This window comes from Parasteatoda tepidariorum, chromosome 7, assembly GCF_043381705.1.
Source record: "Parasteatoda tepidariorum isolate YZ-2023 chromosome 7, CAS_Ptep_4.0, whole genome shotgun sequence".
Classification (NCBI taxonomy): domain Eukaryota; kingdom Metazoa; phylum Arthropoda; class Arachnida; order Araneae; family Theridiidae; genus Parasteatoda; species Parasteatoda tepidariorum.
In genome coordinates this window covers 72451047-72472522 of record NC_092210.1, presented here as the reverse complement: position 1 = coordinate 72472522, position 21476 = coordinate 72451047, and the positions used below count along the sequence as shown (strand labels likewise).

The 21476-nt window shown below is 26.2% G+C and overlaps 1 protein-coding gene across 4 annotated transcripts in view; it reads right to left on the bottom strand.

Moving 5' to 3' along the window:
* The window catches only part of LOC107442041 (small ribosomal subunit protein mS27), a 28210-nt gene extending 8622 nt beyond the window's left edge, over window positions 1-19588 (bottom strand). Inside the window, exons 1-5 of one of the 4 annotated variants that reach the window (XM_043051453.2) lie at window positions 17711-19588; window positions 14248-14337; window positions 13267-13337; window positions 3749-3807; window positions 2010-2203 (exon numbers count right to left, since the gene is read on the bottom strand). In XM_043051453.2, coding sequence (XP_042907387.1) covers window positions 2010-2203; window positions 3749-3807; window positions 13267-13337; window positions 14248-14337; window positions 17711-17783 — 487 coding nt within the window. In that variant the 5' untranslated portion in view covers window positions 17784-19588. Of the gene's footprint in view, window positions 1-2009; window positions 2204-3748; window positions 3808-13266; window positions 13338-14247; window positions 14338-17402 lie in introns of all 4 variants that reach the window. The other 3 variants (XM_043051451.2, XM_043051452.2, XM_043051455.2) reach the window with 3 other exon arrangements.
* Between the last annotated feature and the right edge of the window lie 1888 nt (window positions 19589-21476).

The window sequence follows — 21476 nt, the reverse complement described above, 5'->3', positions numbered from 1 at the left end:
TATATATATATATATATATATATATAGGAGTGAGTGTGAGTTCAACTCAAAAGTTCTGAAACTTTCTTGAGTAAAATCATTAATGATGCATTTCAAAATATATATGTCCCTATAAATTTAAATCATTGATATTTTCAAAACATGAAACTATAATGAAATTATATGCAGCATAATTTAAATGAATAATTATTTATAAGTTCACTTTTATCTCTAAGCATCTATTCTACCAGAAAAAAATATTTACAAATGAAAGAGATGCCAAGAATAAATTCCAGTTCTAATATTTTTCAACAAAACATACAAGAATTTCTATACATAAATGTGATCGATGATTTCTTAAAACTTTTGGACCGTAGATTTACAGAAACTTCTGGATTGCATTTAGTGAAAAATCCAGAAATCCAGATTTTTTTCTGGAGCACAATCATCTCTGTATATAAACACACACATATATAGGAGGCATAGCAATAAAACAACGAGACTGATGCTTCCTGAGAAGAATTATGCATTCGCCAAATGTGAAAGATCGAAAGTGGTGTGGCTTGTAGCTTTTTCTTTCAAATGTGTATCTCCTGTGTCTTTAAATAATTTAATTTGGCTGTGGCGTTCATATGAATTAGAGCTGTAGTTTTGCTTCGATGAAAAAAATAAGAAAATTACAGTAAAGCAATGAATTGTTGCAAATTTTCACACGAAACTTCAAAAAAGCGCAATCGAAACTTATCTGTTATTATAAGAAATAAATAGTATTGAATAATTATCACATGCATGAATGCTTAAGTGGCTAAGGTATTGCCAAGGTATAGGCGATCAGTCTTATCAGGGTCACTCTTCCACTTCAAACACGGATAAAAATATTGTAAAAAAGTCGATGAATTATCCATACTATTGTCAGATTGTCCCAGAAAGTCAAACTATTAATCAATATTAAGAAATTTGAAGTCCTTGCTAAATTATGAAAAACAGCCTGAATTGTAAAAGAACAAGTCACGGGTTCCCTTTTAAAAGAATGTGCCAGCTTACTCTGTTTTCTTTTTCAAGAAGTTTCTAGTCAAATAAAACACTGCAAAGTTAAAATCATCTGCTTTATTCCTCTGTCTTGAATCATGCAACTTTTAACTGCTCCCTAAGGTAATATCGATATTTAAAAGAACAAGATTTCAGTCTGCTGAAGCTGTAAACGAAAAAGTAGCACACCTCATAAAGGAATTTGCAGAAAAGACTTCCAGTACTATTTTGAACAATGAAAAACTCACACGGTATGTTGACACAATACTGACTTCATTCTCAAAATAATGTCCTTAGTCTTGAAATTGTTGGCCAAGGAAGTGATAGAGTTTGAATCTCCATGACTTCCTAGATCAACAATTGGCTATAGTGGAATGGTTTATTTATATACATACACAAGTATAATATTTAGAGAACACTTTTCTAGTCAATAGCAAGGAATTTATTTTTATTTTTACATGTTCAGGGATCACAGCATCATATAAAAAAAAATAGTGGTAATTAATTATAATATTTTTCTTTATTATTTTTGGATGAATATTTTTTTAAAATTAATTTTGGATGAAACAAATTGTTTTATTTACCACATCATATTAACAGTTAAAATTATTTTATTAAGTTCTACAACTGGATACTTTAAGTGAAATCTTAAACTTAATTATTTTCGGAGAGCTAAAGCAAATTAAAAGTGCTTATACACGGCAAATGATCCACTTATTATTTACAGAATGATAAAAATTTAAACTGAAATAGGTATAAAATTAAACATCTTAAAATAATCTAACTAAATTATTTAATAATTTTAAAACTTCAATGCCTCACATATTTATCCCGAAAATCAAAAATTTATATTTATTTCACATGCTAATACAATTTTCCATAGGTAAATGCGAACGGCCATCAGAATGATTATTATTCTTTTTTTAATAACTTCATTCTTGAAAATGATTACAGTAATTTTATAAGCAATAGCGACAAAATTATAGAAATTAGAATTTTACCTTTAAACATTTTTTCTCGCAAAAATGTGTTCATCAACATATTGTATGAATAGAAATCTGGAAATACACCATAACTTTCTCTATCATTTAATATGCGAAACAAGGATTCATATTGTTTAAATTTCAAGAAGATACGAACAGCAGCATAAGTAGTAGAATCTCTTATTTCAGTCGCTCTTTTAGTCCTTCTAAACCTACAAATACGATATTTTACAGCATTAAATGCAAGTTCTTTAATGGAGTTTTACATATAAAAAAAGACAAGATATTATTTAAAATTCATGCAACAAATAGCAAGTAGGGATGATTTCTTTCTTTTTTCAATTTAAAATTAGTTTATTTTGTAAATTCTGAATGGCATTTAATTTTTATTATAATTTACATAATTTCATCAAAACAATGTAAACAAGAAATAGTTTTTAAAAAATATTAAACCTACTTTGAAAAAACAAACTTTGCACAGTAATAATTTTATTAACCAATTTTTTGGGTATCATATCTTAAAGTATATGAATTTTGTGAAAGATTTTTGCAACAGAAAATATATTTAACAGTGTTAAATATGTTTAACATGTAGAAAAAAAATTATTTCAGTTTTAAAATATTTTTTTTTACAGATGTTTAATTAAAAAGTTGTGTTAAGTAGGATAAAAATTTTTAGGTTAGGAAAAATGATCATATATTAAATCATACATTTTCTTAAATCGAAGAATTTAAATGTGGCATGAATTCAAATGATGAAGCAGACAAAGTGATGACTACTATAAAATAATTTAGTAAACCTAGGTTAGGAGTAAAACACATGAAATTTGAAGAACAAATTAGAAAAGAGAACAAACTTACAGAAAACTATTTTAGAACATTGTTGAATATTTTAGGATACTTTATTTTAATGTAAGCAAATCTTTCTCAATGAATTATTAATGCAAAAAGTTGGAAGGAATTTGCTAATTCAACAAACTTAAAAGAAACTGACACTCCTGAAGAATTAGTTTGGATACTGAAGATAATAATATTGCAATATGTGATTAATAGGAACATTTAGAAGTATTAAAGAGCTAAAAGCATCAGGAGATATTTCAGAAGAGGAAGAAAAAATAGAATTTCAGTGAGATATGAATTCAAATGTCGTAGCAAAGAAAGTGATGATTATTATAAGACAATTTAGTAAATCTAGGTCAGGCATAAAACATGAAACATACAGAGCTGTGCCAAATTTAAAGAACTTATTTGAAAGATAAAAAAGAATTTGCAGAAAACTATTTTAAAATATATATAGAATACTTTATACTAGAAGATTATTTAGAATATTCTATTTAAAAAGCAAATAAATCATTCTTAATAAATTAAAAACAAATTTAAAGAAAATAAATTGTTTAAAGTAACTATTAATCTTTTAAATTGCCAACACAGTTATCAATTGTAAGAAATTTTGATTTTCAATATTGAAAATAGCGATACTACAAAATTTTTAATGTATTCTTTTAAGCTTACATATCAAAGTTCACCGCAATTCTATCTTTTAATTTTTTTTTTGCTTTCACACAAAAGATTCTTTGAAATGATTAAACAAAGCCCTAAAAGTGTTCACAGCATGTAACATATCATTGTACATTAATTATCTAAAGTTTAAAAAATATATTAAATACAAAGAAAATACAAATATTTTTAATGCAACACAAAAGTTAAAGCAATGAGAAAATCTAATAAAATTACATAGAATGGCAATTTAAATATACCTGTAAAGTAAATGTTCTAATTCATCAAGATGAGATTCATCATCAATGCGGCTTGCAAACTAGAAAAAAAAAATGAATTCATTATTATTAAAATTTCAATTTAACAAAAATAAAAATGGACTTTGGAGTTGATATTAAGACCATGAAAATAGTAATTAAGAGAAATTAATAGAAAATTAACTTTTTCTTCAATTACTATATTAATATTTAAATAAATATAAATTTGTCAGATAGTAAAGTTATTTTCCACACAAATGTAAAAAATTCATAATTCTAAATCAAATAATCAAATCAGTTAGACTCACAAAGCAAGCAAAATAAATATATCAATATCTTCTATATTAAATATTTTTTTTAAATTAAATATTTTTTATATTAAATATTTAAAGTTCTTAAGAACACTTTTATTAGTTCTCTACTAATGAATGATTAAATAAACAGCAATAAACAATATAATAGCAAACACATAGTGAAATGGTGGCTAATTATTACTATGTGCTACATTATATCATACATTCAGATACATTTTGTTACTCTTTTGACAAAAATTATGATTAGCATATTTCATGAATTTATTACACTTTAAAGTGCCAGAATATTACTAATTGCAAGTAGTCAGAAGTTATAAAACACAGATTATTTTTATCAAAAAAGAGTGATTCTTGTTTTTGTATTTCTGAACCTTACTCATGAAGAAAGCGGGATTTGCAAAATCCTGGGTATTTAGAAAAATCCCAGCCCCTGTGCGTTTTTTCAGCAAAAAACCCAATTTTACCCAATGATAAGTGAGTTTTTTCAAGAAAAGGCCCGATTTTGCCTAAAGACAAATGATTATTTTCATGTATATTCTAAATGCATAATTAAGTATATTAAATATAAACATATATATTACATGATGAAAAATACTGCTTAATTATTACTAAAATGAATAATAAAAGAAATGGTAACAAGAATAATTATTTCAGTCATTTTTTTTTACCATCTAAATGTACAATTGCAAAATGACAAAGTTACTGAAAAGATTCGTCGCACAACGTAAAGCAGAAGTTAAGTAATTAGTTTAAAATTATAAATAAACACATAATTTGTTTTAAAGTTAATTTAATTTCTAGAAGCATTATAAACATTTACAAAATGAAATACTCATCTTTTTGTTTCATATGGTATATTTATTTGTATTTTTCAATGTATGAATTTTTTATGCTTTGCTATATACAAATAATTATCAATTTTTGTCTTCATTATTCACTTTGCTTTTGAAATAACAGAAATGCTCATTAGATTTAATGAATAATTATGTACAAATCAACATATCAAGAACAACCAATATTTACAATATGCATTCACATTTCATTAATATGAATAATTATATGTTCATTTCATAATTTAATTTTCTTTTGTAATTATACCAATTACAGAACTTACCAAATTTTTATCAAATAAAATATCAGCAAACTAAACTAAGATTCATAAATATTAAAAAAAATAAATTTTTGGTACACATAAAACTGTAAATTATATATTAAATATCAAGTGCCCTGAAAATTTTATGAAACCAAAATTTAAAATATCAAATGTCTCTCATTATTTCTTATTATTGAAATATTCTTCCTATTCTATCTGTCATAAGGAAGCAGTGAATACTTGAGTCATTAGATAAAATGTTTTGACTAACAACTGAAATTCTAAATGATGTTTTTTTTTCTGTCAAGTTCTGGGTTTAGTATTCTAAATTTTATCTTTAAAAATAGATTTTTTTGGAACAGGTATAGTAGATTAAAATGGGAACAGACAACAATTGAGATCTTAATATAAAATTGGTTAATTATTATAAGTATTAATTTGGTAATTCTNTATATATGTATATATATATTTATATATATATATATACATACAGGGGTGGGTGTGAGTTCAACTCAAAAGTTCTGAAACTTTCTTGAGTAAAATCATTAATGATGCATTTCAAAATATATATGTCTTTATAAATTTAAATCATTGATAGTTCACTTTTATCTCTAAGCATCTATTCTACCAGAAAAAAAATATTTACAAATGAAAGAGATGCCAAGAATAAATTCCAGTTCTAATATTTTTCAATAAAACATACAAGAATTTCTATACATAAATGTGATCGATGATTTCTTAAAACTTTTGGACCTTGGATTTCCAGTAACTTCTGGATTGCAGTTAGTGAAAAATCCAGAAATCCGGTTTTTTTCCGGAGCACAATCATCTCTGTATATAAACACACACATATATAGGAGGCATAGCAATAAAACAACGAGACTGACGCTTCCTGAGAAGAACTACGCATTCGGCAAGTGTGAACGATCGAAAGTGGTGTAGCTTGAAGCTTTTTCTTTCAAATGTGTATCGCCTGTGCCTTTAAATAATTTAATTTGGCTGTGGCAGTCATTTGAATTAGAGCTATTGTTTTGCTTTGATGAAAAAAAATATGAAAATTACAGTAAAGCAATGAGTTGTTGCAAAATTTCACACGAAATTTCAAAAAAGCGCAATCGAAACTTATCTGTTATTATAAGAAGTAAATAGTATTGAATAATTATTACATGCATGAATGCTTAATAGGTTAAAGCATTGCCAAGGTATAGGCGATCATTCTTATCAGGGTCACTCTTCCACATCTAACACGGATAAAAATATTGTAAAAAAGTTGATGAATTATCTATACTATTGTCAGATTGTCCCAGAAAGTCAAACTATTAATCAATATTAAGAAACTTGTAGTCCTTGATGAATTATGCAAGACAGCCTGAATTGTAAAAGAACAAGTCATGGGTTCCCTTTTAAAAGAATGTGCCAGCTCACTCTATTTTATTTTTCAATATGTTTCTAGTTAAATAAAACACCTCAGAGTTAAAATCATCTGCTTTATTACCCTGTTTTTAATCATGCAACTTTTAACTGCTCCCTAAGATAATATCGATATTTAAAAGAACAAGATTTCAGTCTGTTGAAGCAGTAAACGAAAAAGTAACACACCTCATAAAGGAACTCACAGTAAAGACTTCCAGTACTGTTTTGAACAATGAAAAACTCACATGGTATGTTGCAGTGGTTAAGGAGGGGGGGTGGATTATAGGTAATAAACTAAAAATTTATAAATTCTAAATATAATGTTTTGCAACAATAGTCTTGTTACTTAACAGTCACACTTCATATAAGAGCCCCACAATGGTGATACTGTGATTAAGGCACCAAATAGTATTTCTGAAGAACTGGAGTATTATTGCTGGTGGTGGCTTGAACTCTACCAAACTTGATAGGTACTTATTTTGGAAGTAGAGGCAGTCAGTACACAATACTGACTTCATTGTCAAAATAATGTCCTTAGTCTTGCAATTGTTGGCCAAGTAAATGATAGAGGTTGAATCTCCATGACTTCCTAGATCAACAATTGGCTATAGTGGAATGGTTTATTTATATACGTACACAAGTATAATATTTAGAGAACACTTTTCTAGTCAATAGCAAGAAATTTAGCTTTATTTTTTACACGTTCAGGGATCACAGCATCATGTAAAACAAATAGTGGTAAATTATTATATTCTTTTAATTATTTTTGGTTGAATATTTTTTAAAATTAATTTTAGATTAAACAAATTGCTTTACCTACCACATCATATTAACAGTTAAAATTATTTTATTAAGTTCTAAAACTGGATACTTAAAGTGAAATCTTAAACTTAAGTATTTTCTGAGAGCTAAATCAAATTAAAAGTGTTTATATACAGCAAATGATCCATTTATTATATACAGAATTAAAAAATTTAAACTGAAATATGTATAAAATTAAGCTTCTTAAAATTATCTAACTAAATTATTAAATAATTTTAAAACTTCAATGCTTCATATATTTATCACAAAAATTAAAAATTGATAGTTAGATTTATTTCACAAGCTAATACAATTTTCCCTAAATAAATGCAAATAGCCATCAGAATGATTATTATTCTTTTTTTAATAACTTCTTTCGTGAAAATGATTACAGTAATTTTATGAACAATAGCAGCTATAAAATTATAGAAATTAGGATCTTACCTTTAAACATTTTTTCTCACAAAAATGTGTTCATCAACATATTGTATGAATAGAAATCTGGAAATACACCAGAACTTTCTCTATCATTTAATATGCGAAACAAGGATTCATACTGCTTAAATTTCAAGAAGATACGAACAGCAGCATAAGTAGTAGAATCTCTCATTTCAGTTGCTCTTTTAGTTCTTCTAAATCTACAAATGAAATATTTTGCAGCATTAAATGCAAGTTCTTTATTGGAGTTTTACTTTAAAGAAGAAAAAAAAAAAAAGACAAGACATTACTTAAAATTCAATGCAACAAGTAGCAAGTAGAGATGATTTCTTTCTTTTTTCAATTTAAAATTAGTTTATTTTGTAAATTCTAAATGGCATTTAATTTTTATTATAATTTACATAATTTTATCAAAACAATGTAAACAAGAAATATTTTTAAAAAAATATTAAACCTACTTAGAAAAAACAAACTTTGCTCAGTAATAATTCAATTAAGTAATTTTTTGGGCATCATATTTTAAAGTATATGAATTTTGTGAGATATTTTGCAACAGAAAATATGTTTAACAGTTACTCATAAATGAAAAAAATTATTTCAGTTTTAAAATATTTTTTTTACATATGTTTAATTAAAAAGTTGTGTTAAGTAGGATAAAATTGTTTAGGTTAGGAAAAATTATCATATATTAAATTATACATTTTTTAAATCGAAAAATTTAAATATGGCATGAATTCAAATGAAGCAGACAAAGTGATGACTACTATAAAATAATTTAGTAAACCTAGGTTAGGAGTAAAACACATGAAATTTGAAAAACATATTAGAAAAGAGAACAAACTTATAGAAAACTACTTTAGAACATTGTTGAATATTTTAAGATACTTTATTTTAATGTAAACAAATCATTCTCAATGAATTATTAATGCAAAAAATTGGAAGGAATTTGCTTATTCAACAAACTTAAAAGAAACTGATACTCTTGAAGAATTAGTTTGGATACTGAAGATAATAATATTGCAATATGTGATTATTAGGAACATTTAGAAGTATTAAAGAGCTAAAAGCATCAGGAGATATTTCAGAAGAGGAAGAAAAAATAGAATTTCAGTGAGATATAAATTCAAATGTCGTAGCAAAGAAAGTGATGATTATTATAAGACAATTTAGTAAATCCAGGTCAGGCATAAAACATGAAACATACAGAACTGTGCCAAATTTAAAGAATATATTTGAAAGATAAAAAAGAATTTGCAGAAAACTACTTCAAAATATATATAAATACTTTATACTAGAAGATAGAATACTTTAGAATATTCTATTTAAAAAGCAATTTAATCATTCTTAATAAATTAAAAACAAATTTAAAGAAAATAAATTGTTTAAAGTAACTATTAATCTTTTAAATTGCCAACACAATTATTAAGTTAAAGAAATTTTGATTTTCAATATTGAAAATAGTGATACTACAAAATTTGTAATGTATTCTTTTAAGCTTACATATCAAAGTTCACAGCAATTCTATCTTTTAATTTCTTTTTGCTTTCACATAAAAGATTCTCTGAAATGATTAAACAAAGCCCTAAAAGCGTTCACAACATGTAACATATCATTGTACATTAATTATCTAAAGTTTAAAAAAATATATTAAACACAAACAAAATACAAATATTTTTAATGCAACACAAAAGTTAAAGCAATGAGAAAATCTAATAAAATTACATAGAATGGCAATTTAAATATACCTATAAAGTAAATGTTCTAATTCATCAAGATGAGATTCATCATCAATGCGGCTTGCAAACTAGAAAAAAAAAATGAATTCATTATTATTCAAATTTCAATTTAACAAAAATAAAATGGACTCTGGAGTTGATATTAAGAGCATGAAAATAGTAATTAAGGGAAATTAATAGAAAATTAGCTTTTTCTTCAATGACTATATTAATATTTAAATAAATATAAATTTGTCAGATAGTAAAGTTATTTTCCACACAAATGTAAAAAATTCATAATTCTAAATCAAATAATCAAATCAGTTAGACTCACAAAGCAAGCAAAATAAATATATCAATATCTTCTATATTAAATATTTTTTTTAAATTAAATATTTTTTATATTAAATATTTAAAGTTCTTAAGAACACTTTTATTAGTTCTCTACTAATGAATGATTAAATAAACAGCAATAAACAATATAATAGCAAACACATAGTGAAATGGTGGCTAATTATTACTATGTGCTACATTATATCATACATTCAGATACATTTTGTTACTCTTTTGACAAAAATTATGATTAGCATATTTCATGAATTTATTACACTTTAAAGTGCCAGAATATTACTAATTGCAAGTAGTCAGAAGTTATAAAACACAGATTATTTTTATCAAAAAAGAGTGATTCTTGTTTTTGTATTTCTGAACCTTACTCATGAAGAAAACGGGATTTGCAAAATCCTGGGTATTTAGAAAAATCCCAGCCCCTGTGCGTTTTTTCAGCAAAAAACCCAATTTTACCCAATGATAAGTGAGTTTTTTCAAGAAAAGGCCCGATTTTGCCTAAAGACAAATGATTATTTTCATGTATATTCTAAATGCATAATTAAGTATATTAAATATAAACATATATATTACATGATGAAAAATACTGCTTAATTATTACTAAAATGAATAATAAAAGAAATGGTAACAAGAATAATTATTTCAGTCATTTTTTTTTACCATCTAAATGTACAATTGCAAAATGACAAAGTTACTGAAAAGATTCGTCGCACAACGTAAAGCAGAAGTTAAGTAATTAGTTTAAAATTATAAATAAACACATAATTTGTTTTAAAGTTAATTTAATTTCTAGAAGCATTATAAACATTTACAAAATGAAATACTCATCTTTTTGTTTCATATGGTATATTTATTTGTATTTTTCAATGTATGAATTTTTTATGCTTTGCTATATACAAATAATTATCAATTTTTGTCTTCATTATTCACTTTGCTTTTGAAATAACAGAAATGCTCATTAGATTTAATGAATAATTATGTACAAATCAACATATCAAGAACAACCAATATTTACAATATGCATTCACATTTCATTAATATGAATAATTATATGTTCATTTCATAATTTAATTTTCTTTTGTAATTATACCAATTACAGAACTTACCAAATTTTTATCAAATAAAATATCAGCAAACTAAACTAAGATTCATAAATATTAAAAAAAATAAATTTTTGGTACACATAAAACTGTAAATTATATATTAAATATCAAGTGCCCTGAAAATTTTATGAAACCAAAATTTAAAATATCAAATGTCTCTCATTATTTCTTATTATTGAAATATTCTTCCTATTCTATCTGTCATAAGGAAGCAGTGAATACTTGAGTCATTAGATAAAATGTTTTGACTAACAACTGAAATTCTAAATGATGTTTTTTTTTCTGTCAAGTTCTGGGTTTAGTATTCTAAATTTTATCTTTAAAAATAGATTTTTTTGGAACAGGTATAGTAGATTAAAATGGGAACAGACAACAATTGAGATCTTAATATAAAATTGGTTAATTATTATAAGTATTAATTTGGTAATTCTTTTAACATACTTAATACAGATTAATTTTTTTTAACTGAAAACTGAAAATTTTTTTAATATTCTTTGTCTAAAAAATAATTTTCATTTTGAAATATTGGATATTTGTAATATATATCCATTGATGTATTTTAACAGATGCTGAAGGGTTTACAATCCAAATAAATTATGCAATAAGTGTTATATGTGTATGCTTATGCAAATATGTGTATGCAGATTACATATAATTTGTTTCAATGATAAGTATTATAATAAAATTTAACAATATGCCTTTTCAATAATGTACTTTATTTTTTCGTGCATATCTCAATTTTTCATGTTTCATTTATTTTTCATAATTTTATACGCAAAATTCAGATTAATGAAGTAAGTCATACTTCATATAATTTATATATAAATTACTAAGTCAAATTTAAAAACAATAAGATGATAATTTCAAAGAACAGTTTGATTTGATAATTACAAAGAAAATTGATAGGAAATGATAAATTGTGAACGAACCCACTTGGTGGGTACAAAGATTGATTTTATCAAGTGGGCCCAATCTGAAAAAAAAAAAAAAAAAAAAAACACTGGGTTGTTCTGGGCTGCACTCACCTTTGCGAATCCTGAAAGAAGGCAACAATAAGCATGCAATAATTTATTAATCGAGTGCTAGATGGTAACCATTTGGTATTGGATTTTAGAAACAGTGTATTGTTTGCAATAAAATAGAATTTCTACAAATAAATGGTGGAAAAATAATTAGAAAAGAAAATTTTCCAAATCAAAGAGTATATATATATATTAAAAAAAAATTATAACTTCTAAATTACATTCTTATTATTCTGATACCATTTTAGTAATTTTAGTGGAAAAAAAATGTTTTCGACATCATAGTTAAAGTTAAATTTTGAGGTAAAATTTTTATTTTTTATTTTGTAGAAGTGTGAATTTGTATTTCTTAATTTTGTAATCTTGGTAATTTTACAAAACTTGGTTATGGTATGTTAAGCGATGTATGTTTAGTAATTTAAACAAAACTATTCTTTAAGAGATAATTAGCATAATAAAATTTTTTCAGAAAGGAAAAAAGTTGCATTGGAAAAAATTTATAGTACTTAAATTCACGGTTAAATTTTTTTTTACCAATAACGAGTTTTGGATAATTTCACACATTAAAGCTAGCAAAATTATTTGAGAACATTTCTTCTTGCATATTCACTGTTTGTACCCACTCTATATATGGCAATAATAATAAGAAAATCATCACTATGCACACTACAAATCACAATCATTACAATGACATGTAAACATTTTATCTGCAAATATTAGCTTCAAACAATATGATTGAATATTTTATAGATGAAATTTTGTTTTTCGTGAATTATTCTGTCTCACATACATGTAAAGCTCTAAGCCAGAAATTTTAGCGTTATTGACGCTTTGAAACTCCTACTACTTTTGGCTTTACAAACATATAAAAACTATGAGCATAATTTAAAGTAAAATTGGAAAAATTATGATATAACAACAGCAGTCTCACAAATAACAATAAACTAATTCATACCAATTTAAAACATCTCAACTAAAAAATAACAAAAATTTTTGCAATACATAAATAAATCAAAATGGCTGGAAATCTTTCCTAGTATGTTAAATATATAACAGAATAATCCATAACAGCAATCACATGCATTATTTAATTTATAAACATATAAGCAAGATATATACATTTTAAAATATTACGAAACATGTATCTGTTGTTGCACAGTTATAATATTTTACATCGAGATATGGAATATTAATTTGTGATAAAGAATTAAATTTCAGAAAAATATTAAGAAAATCAGTAAATACAAAAATAAATAAATAATAATAATACTTACAATATCTAAATCAACTCCACTAACAAGGCGCTTTGTTCCAAATTTCTTATTAGTATCAACAAAATATTGATCTACAAAAAATTAAATGTTTTATTTAACATTTAAACTCAGGATTTATCAAGAAAGCTCTAATTAGTAAACATATTATGGAAATATAAGCAAATAAATTATGAGCTGAAACGGACAAGAAAAAAAAGGGTATATCAGCATACTTAATATTGTGAAATGGAGTTAAATCATTTGATGTTGAGGTTATGTGATAGTTAAACACCCACAGAGATTTAGCATTATTAAAAGTTATTATTCACACTTTTGGATGTTGTTAGTTAACTATTTTTGTACTAACATTAGAAAGAATTGCTGTATACTTAAAAAGACTGAAAGGGCCAGTTTGGCCCTTCCCAGATTCTTTGTGTTTATATCACATAGACACCCAGAATCTTAAAACATAATCATAATTAATTTCATAAAAACAGATAACAGAAATTATTAATATTCTATGGTACTTTATTCGATTTGGTGCATGAAAATATTTGATTCAACGGAACATTGGTTTTCAAAGTATAGGTACATTAGTTTCTTAGATAATTTAGTCTTTTTTTCAATAAATGCATACCAAAGAGCATCTTATACCCAAAACTACCTTAGGTAATGGGATACCAACAAATATACCTAAGGGGACACCCCATCATTCTAGGTATAATACACATAAGAAAGATTAAATATAAGCATTAAAATTGGATCAAATTATGAAAAGTAACTACTCAAAACATTTAGTAAGTTATTTTTCAAATAACAGAGCAACAAAACTAGCAGAACTATGAACAACTGGGTAGCAAATGAAATTTTCAATGTACCTTAAAGATCTGTTTTAGCTCAGTTCAAACTCATAGAATTTATATTCCAAGCACATAATTTTTTTTTCTCTAAATTCTAGTTGAAATTATGAATTAAATAAAATATATATATAAGAGCTATTACCTAATTTAATATCTTTTAAAGTAGAACTGTCCATTCTCTTCTTCCAGGTTTCTTCACAGAAGTAAGCCTCTGATAAAAATGTACGGCTTGCTACAAATAAATAAATACATAAATTTCCCATAATAAACTGAATGATTTGCAAATATATGAAGTCATCTTGATTCGATTTAATATTAAAAAGAATCATCTAATTAAAATGTAATAATACATTAAAAGTGTTCTACACAGCTTGAGCTCTTTTGTAATTAAGTTACAGCATTTCCATCAATGTTTGTTTTAATTAGCACGGTATTACTCTTATATTAACAGACAATTCATTCCTTACAAAAATGTTTTTACGGTGTCAATAACAATTAAAAAAGCAGTTAAAAATTTTAACATAACAAATGTTAACAATGTTAACCTATCAAAAACATTTTAAACTAGCAGCAAGCAACTTTACAATGACAAAATATAAAAGTTAGCCCAGAGTTTAATTGATTTTTTAAAAAAAATTAATTTAATTCAATCAGCATTTAGTTGATTTTTCTTTTTTAAATTTCTGATTAAAACTATTATTTGTTTATATATTTTATTGGAAAATAAGTAGCTCAGAATATCAACTAAATTTTAAAAAAAGTAATTAACTAAACTAAAGCTGAAAAATTTTATTTTGAATTATTTTACATGAAAATAACATATACATAATTCCCTTTTGAGAGATATTTGTTCTATCTTACCCTTAGTAAAGTGTTATTTTGAATTATTTAATAAGCATTAATGTGTAATCCACATAAAAAAGATTTTATCCCTTATTATTTTTGGAAAATGTCATCCGATTTAGCTTTCAAAGAAAGTTGGTACATATTTTTTTTTAAATCTAGTGCAGAGGTTGATAACATTTTATTTCTCATATGAGTCATTTTTCAGTTTTTTCTTTTTTTAAAAAAAATTTTGTTGGTGGGTTTGATTTCAGATAATGAACTAAAAATACAGGGGGGAAAAACACTATACAGATAGAATAATACAATTTATCATAAATATAGAAATAAAAAATCTATTGTCATCAAATCTACATTTACTACTTGAAAGAAATCATAAGATATTAGCAGAAAAATAAATTCAATGTAAATAAAATGAACATGATTTGATTAAGAATATTTAATTATTTCAATGGCTTCATGGATTTGTTTCATCATTTTTGGGTAATAATTTGTTGTTTTTTAAAAGAACACAGTAAAATGTTATATAATAAAAACATAACTTGTTTGATTTAAGAAAACAAAATATTTTTTAAAAAAAATAGGTCTTATACTTATATTATACACCTGAATTTCTTTCAAAATGTTATCAAAAACCATTCAGGAAGAAATGTCTTTTCTACTTCCATTTCATGGAAGGTTACTATTCTTTTAAACTACCTAGACACAATTTATTTTTAGATACTTTGTTTTTACAAATCAATTACTCTATATCTGCAAAACAATGATGTCATAGGAATAGACAGGGCAGATTGGATCTACTCTGACACAGTTAATCAGGCTAAATTATTTCAATGCTGTTTAATATTTTTCTTTGTTTATCCATTAACATGCTATACCACTGGAACTACAAATAATATGAAAGAATCACAAGGCTCAGTTAAAGTATGCTCTTTTTTTTTATTTAAACAATTTATATTTGAGCCCAGCTAAATAATCCTTGAACTTTACTATTTTATCTTCAAAAATTTGTTTCGATAAGGATAATAAAATAAATTGCAATTATAATATTATATTTTTAGTTTTTAATAATAACCTGTTGCTATTCAAATTTATATGATAGGAGAAAAGTTTTTTTGTGAAACATAGAACATAAGGCATGTTGATGGTCCACTAAAGACTGGGACAAAATAATCAAAATTCAGAGTCCTTTTTATTCTAAACATTTTTCTAGTTATTTTGTAAAATTATACAATTATAAACTCTTAATAATGATTATTTAAATTTACTTATATTTTTTAGAAGTATAAAAGTCTTTAAATTATTCTTATTTAACAATTCAAATTAGAAAAGGCTGAAATTAATGAAACAAAATTTTAAGAAGTAAAAGAACATATATTTCATAAACGTGCTTAATTACTTTAAATTCATATCATCTACAAGTATGCATTTTATCAATATGTGCTACAAATCTTGATAAATAATAAAGCATATAGATATAATCCTAATTTTTTTTTCTCCCTGAACCCCGTTCAGGAAATATTAGGCACAGATTTTAATTGATTTATCTTATGATTACTTTAATTTGTTATAAATAATTTTAAACTACTATGCCATATTTCAATATGCAAAGTATTTAGTGCCAAAAAATATTTTTTTTAGCTTATTTCAGTAAATAATTTGCGGTAAGAATAGTTTGCAGTAAGAATAAGTGCAAATCTGCAGTACGAACTATAATCTTTTAGTTTCTATATTTGAAGATGGACATCATTTATTAATCTTTTAATCTTAAAAAATGCATTTTAATTTTAAATGTTGAAGAATATAATGCAATTACTGTATTGGATAACATTTATCTTTTAGTATTATTTCTGAATACATTTTGTTAGATTGTCTAACGTGCTTTACAACTTACTCCGGCTTCCCTAGGGGCATGTTGGTCCTCTTCAATTTTTATTTTAACTTTTAGTAAAAGAACTATCATTTGAGCATTTTGAAAAAAAAAAACATAGATGGGAGAAAAAAGGAGGTTTGTGTTATAAAAATAACATACTATATGGTCAATTTTTCAGTGAGAAAAAAAAAGTGGACCGTTTATAATCTAAGATGTCATTATATTCTATTACATCATACCTGTCATTATATTCTAAGATGACATAATTTTGAAACTTAATTTTATGACTTGAAAAAGGAGGCTCTAGAATATTAGCCTGTTTCATCTACAAATTAAGCAATATAGTAGACAATACTCAAACACTGATGGGCAATGATATGCAAGTACAATTATTAAACAGAAACATTATTTTTATAGTTCTGCGAAATAAAAATTTGCATAAAACTGCCACTTATTTGATTGAAACAGTGGGGATATTTCTGTATCATGATCTGTTGTGCCAGCTACAATCGCCAAGGTGCCAAATAGATTTTAAACTCGGAAACTTTAAAAAAAATGTTAGTTATTGCTATCAGTTATACATTTCAAGTTGGTCCCTTCCTGTGATGTTTTCTTCAGTTTCTGACGGACTGCTGCCTGGAAGTAGCCAAGACTTGGCGATTATTCAGCCACAGATAAAACAGTAGCTGTGCTTTGTCTTCAACAGACAGAAACTTAAAATTAAGCTTATCTTAACAGCATTGTAATCCTTTTATGATTAGTCTCTTCTGTGCTTTAAAAAAGAAATATAATTTTTATTCCGTTTTGCATACAAACTTTATGTACATATACATGCTTAGAGATATTTTACATTTTTCAGAAAAAATGAACTAACGCATACAAAACCTACACAGCAGCCAGTGTTTACAAATATTAGAAGACAATAATCGTTTTAAGATACCAGAACTCTGTATTTTATTCATGGTCTATTATTTTGGTTCGATAATTGAACAAATATAGAATTTAAAAGAGTTTGAAAAAAATGTAACTAATGTCCGGCTCTGAAGCACATTTTCACTCCAATCCCAATATTTGTTTACAAAATATTGCGAGCAGAGTTGAGTTGAGAGCTTTCTGTTTTTCTTTCTCTGAAACATTAGGTTCATCTACAAATTATGATCTCTAGTAAATACACCAGAACCCTAAAACGAGTTTTCGTTCTTTTAATATTGAAAACCTTGTTGACTAGTCAAACGCAAAGTTCATAAAATTCGGAATAAATCTAAGGAAATTTTTTTTAAACGACATCGGTCTGTAAACAAATTTACTCAAATTATTCAGGAAAGATGTCTTGTAATTATGCTGATGGCTTGTCTAAATATGAAGATAAAGGAATATGTGGATTAAAAGAGGTCTTTTTTGCTCTTTTATTCATATTATATTTATGTGGCCGTATAGATCATCATAAATTTGATCGAGATGTATTATATGTGTTTATGTTTTTGTTTTGCATTTGAAATGTGTTTCTTCATGGCACTTGTTTTTTCATAGTTATATTTAATTTTTTTTATGTCATGAATTATTTAATTAATATGCATTGTTTTAGTTATAATTTCTCCTGAAAGTTTTCATCTTTTATGTTCTTTTACAGACACCTACACATATATGTGTTTGTGTGACTGATATCTTAGATACCTGTGGGAAAACATAAATGATGGAAGCTTGTGATTTGATTGTAAAATGCATTTTGTCCTTTAATATTAAATCATAAAGTGAAACTAATTATTAAAACCTTCATTATACCTATAACGTTCAGAAAACTAATAGTATTCCCTATGCTATGAATTTTATCATTAATGTAACAAAAGTCCTAATGGTTCAAATACAATATTAAGAAAAAGTTTAAGCAAAGCACTTTATAAACGAAAATAAAGGATTACCGTGCTATCAAATTCTAAATAAAACTATTACTATGTGTAGTACCAGTGTATAAGTCGACTTTTCAACCCATCAAAGTTTTACAAAAATCAAAGGGTAGACTTATACACCATGAATAAAGTTGAACATTCATTGATCGTGACACATTGATCCATTATAAACAAAGAAATAGATATGGATAACTCTATATCAATTTACAGGAAGAGTTCCGTATCGTGATCTGTGGCAGAATAATCGCTTAGTCTTGGTAACTTCTGGGCAGCACCGCTGAGAAACTTTAAAAATAAAAAAAATCACGGAAAGGGACCTAAGGCGTGCTCCTAGCCACTCCTAAGCAAACATCTACATGTTTTTTTTTATTTTTTTAATTGCAAGTTTAAAATCTATTTGGCAGCTTGACCATTGTAGTTAGCTGGACAAATTAACCCTTACAAAAACTGTTTTTAATATGTTACTTGCAATTAATTTTGGATTTTTTCTCATCATATTTTCTAAGTGAAAAAAAAGTGTTTTAGGAACAATACTTTCAGTTATATTCAGAAAAAAATAATGAATAAGAAAAGATATGAGAATTTGTTCAAGAGTATTTCAAAAAATTTATATATATATCTATTTTTTTTTTTGTTTCTAATGGCAGGCCAATTTAAAAGAACAAAAAGGATAAAATAACAAGAAAAACAAAACAAAAAGAGATAAATAGAATAGAATGCATAGTGACATGCTTAGTCTATACGGGCCCTAGCATCCCAGTAACATCCACACACAGTAGTGGAGATGAGCGCAGGACAGACAGAAATATGGGGCAGATCCATGTCCTCCCCAAGGCAATAGAGCTTGCATTTAGGACAATCAAAAATTTTTATACTAAAAAGGTGTTTGGCCAGACAGTCATGGCCCATTACAAGTCTAAAGAGAGCAACTGCCTTAAACCTGGGCTGATTTGGGATAGTTAAAATATGGTTGAACCAGGTTTTGTGTATATTGCTTTTACGGAAATTCTCTGAGAGCATGTTCTGGAATTGGTTTTGGACCAGCAATTTAAATTAGTGCAGAGTGATGGAGCAACGAGATGCTTGGGCAGTAGTTGTTCCTTTCTTGGCCAAAAAATCAGCTTTTTCATTACCCCAAACCCCGCAATGTTCCGGGATCCACTGGAGGACGATTTGCTTGCCTTTTATTGTCAGATCTTTCAGACAATCAATGCGTTTCTGAATGGAGATGGATTGGGGAATCAGTGGAGAGTTAATATCAAGAAGTGCTGCTTTAGAGTCAGATAAGAGGATGGCGCTAGAAAATTGGTCAGTACGACACTGTTGTTGTACAATATATATATATATATTGTAATAATATGATAAAATATCAGAAAATATATTGCAATAAAGAATTTAAAACATACAATAAAGCTGCAAATTTAAAGATTCCAGAACACCATTTGTGTCAGATTCATCAATGTTAGCAGTTTTGTCATACCAGTCTACTCTGCAATGGATTCTACTTCATCCTCATCTGCTGAGACCCACAAAAAACATCTTTAACGAAAAATCATCCAACAAAATCAAAATTCCATGCTTTTTAAAATATTTTACACTTACATTTGAATCCACATTTTACCACTCTTCTAGCTTTATTTGACACATGTCTATAGGAATGCCTAATAATCAACTTACCATCACCGTTCAACTAATAGACCTGACATACCAGAAATTTGCTATCTTGTTATCAAAAATTGGTTTATTTTGTTCTGTAAAAGGGTGTTCAAATCTTGTAAAATTTTGCATGTTTTCAACGTCTTAGACCATGATTAAGTAATATTATTCAGGAAATGAAAAATTAAACAATGTTACTTAACAAAAAAAGAAACTTATTTTATACTTTTATTTATGATGTTAGAATCTTGAAACTCTTACAGATGCATTACGGTATGCTTAGGAAAAAAATTATTAGTATGATCATTTTAGAAATTAATATTATACAGCGCACTCCCGATTATCCGCGTTAATCACCGGGACAGGTCGCACGGACAATCGAAAAACGCGGATAATCCGAAAACTCCTTTTATTCAATATCAGTACAAAAAATATCAAATTTATTCAATATCAGTATAAAAATTACTGACATTTGCATGCATAATATCAAACTAGGAATTTTTCTTATTAAAAAATGTGTAATGCGTCGTCGCCATATATTGATACACAAATTTTACGAACCGCAGTAAATCACTGTAATCAAATCCTCCCATGTAATCTAATAAAGTTTCCACAGAGCAGCAGAATGAGAAATTGTATTTCATTCATTTACTACATCTTCTGCATCAGTTACTAACATCACTATTTGATTTAACAACACAACAAAGTCTTCATCAGTCAAATACTGGAAGCCAGGCTCACATGCATCACTTTGAAACCAATCTTCTAAATTTTCTTCATCAAGAATTTCGAAACCTTTGATTTCTTTTGGCTTGTTCGAGAATACTGTTATATTTTTCTTGAACATCTGAAGAGCGGTATGATCTTTCTTCAAGATCGTGATAACGTAGACGGTTTTACCTTTGACCAGGGTTGGCAAGATTTTGCCGCAGGTGGAAAAAACCATGGTAAATACCGGTAAAAACCGTCCTGGCAAAAACAGGTTTTTGCCAAGCAAAGTGGCAAAAAGTGGCAAAAACCTATATTTTCCAAGATGAGAGGACAAAAACACATTTTTGATACAAAATTATTCCTAAAATTGAAATATATACT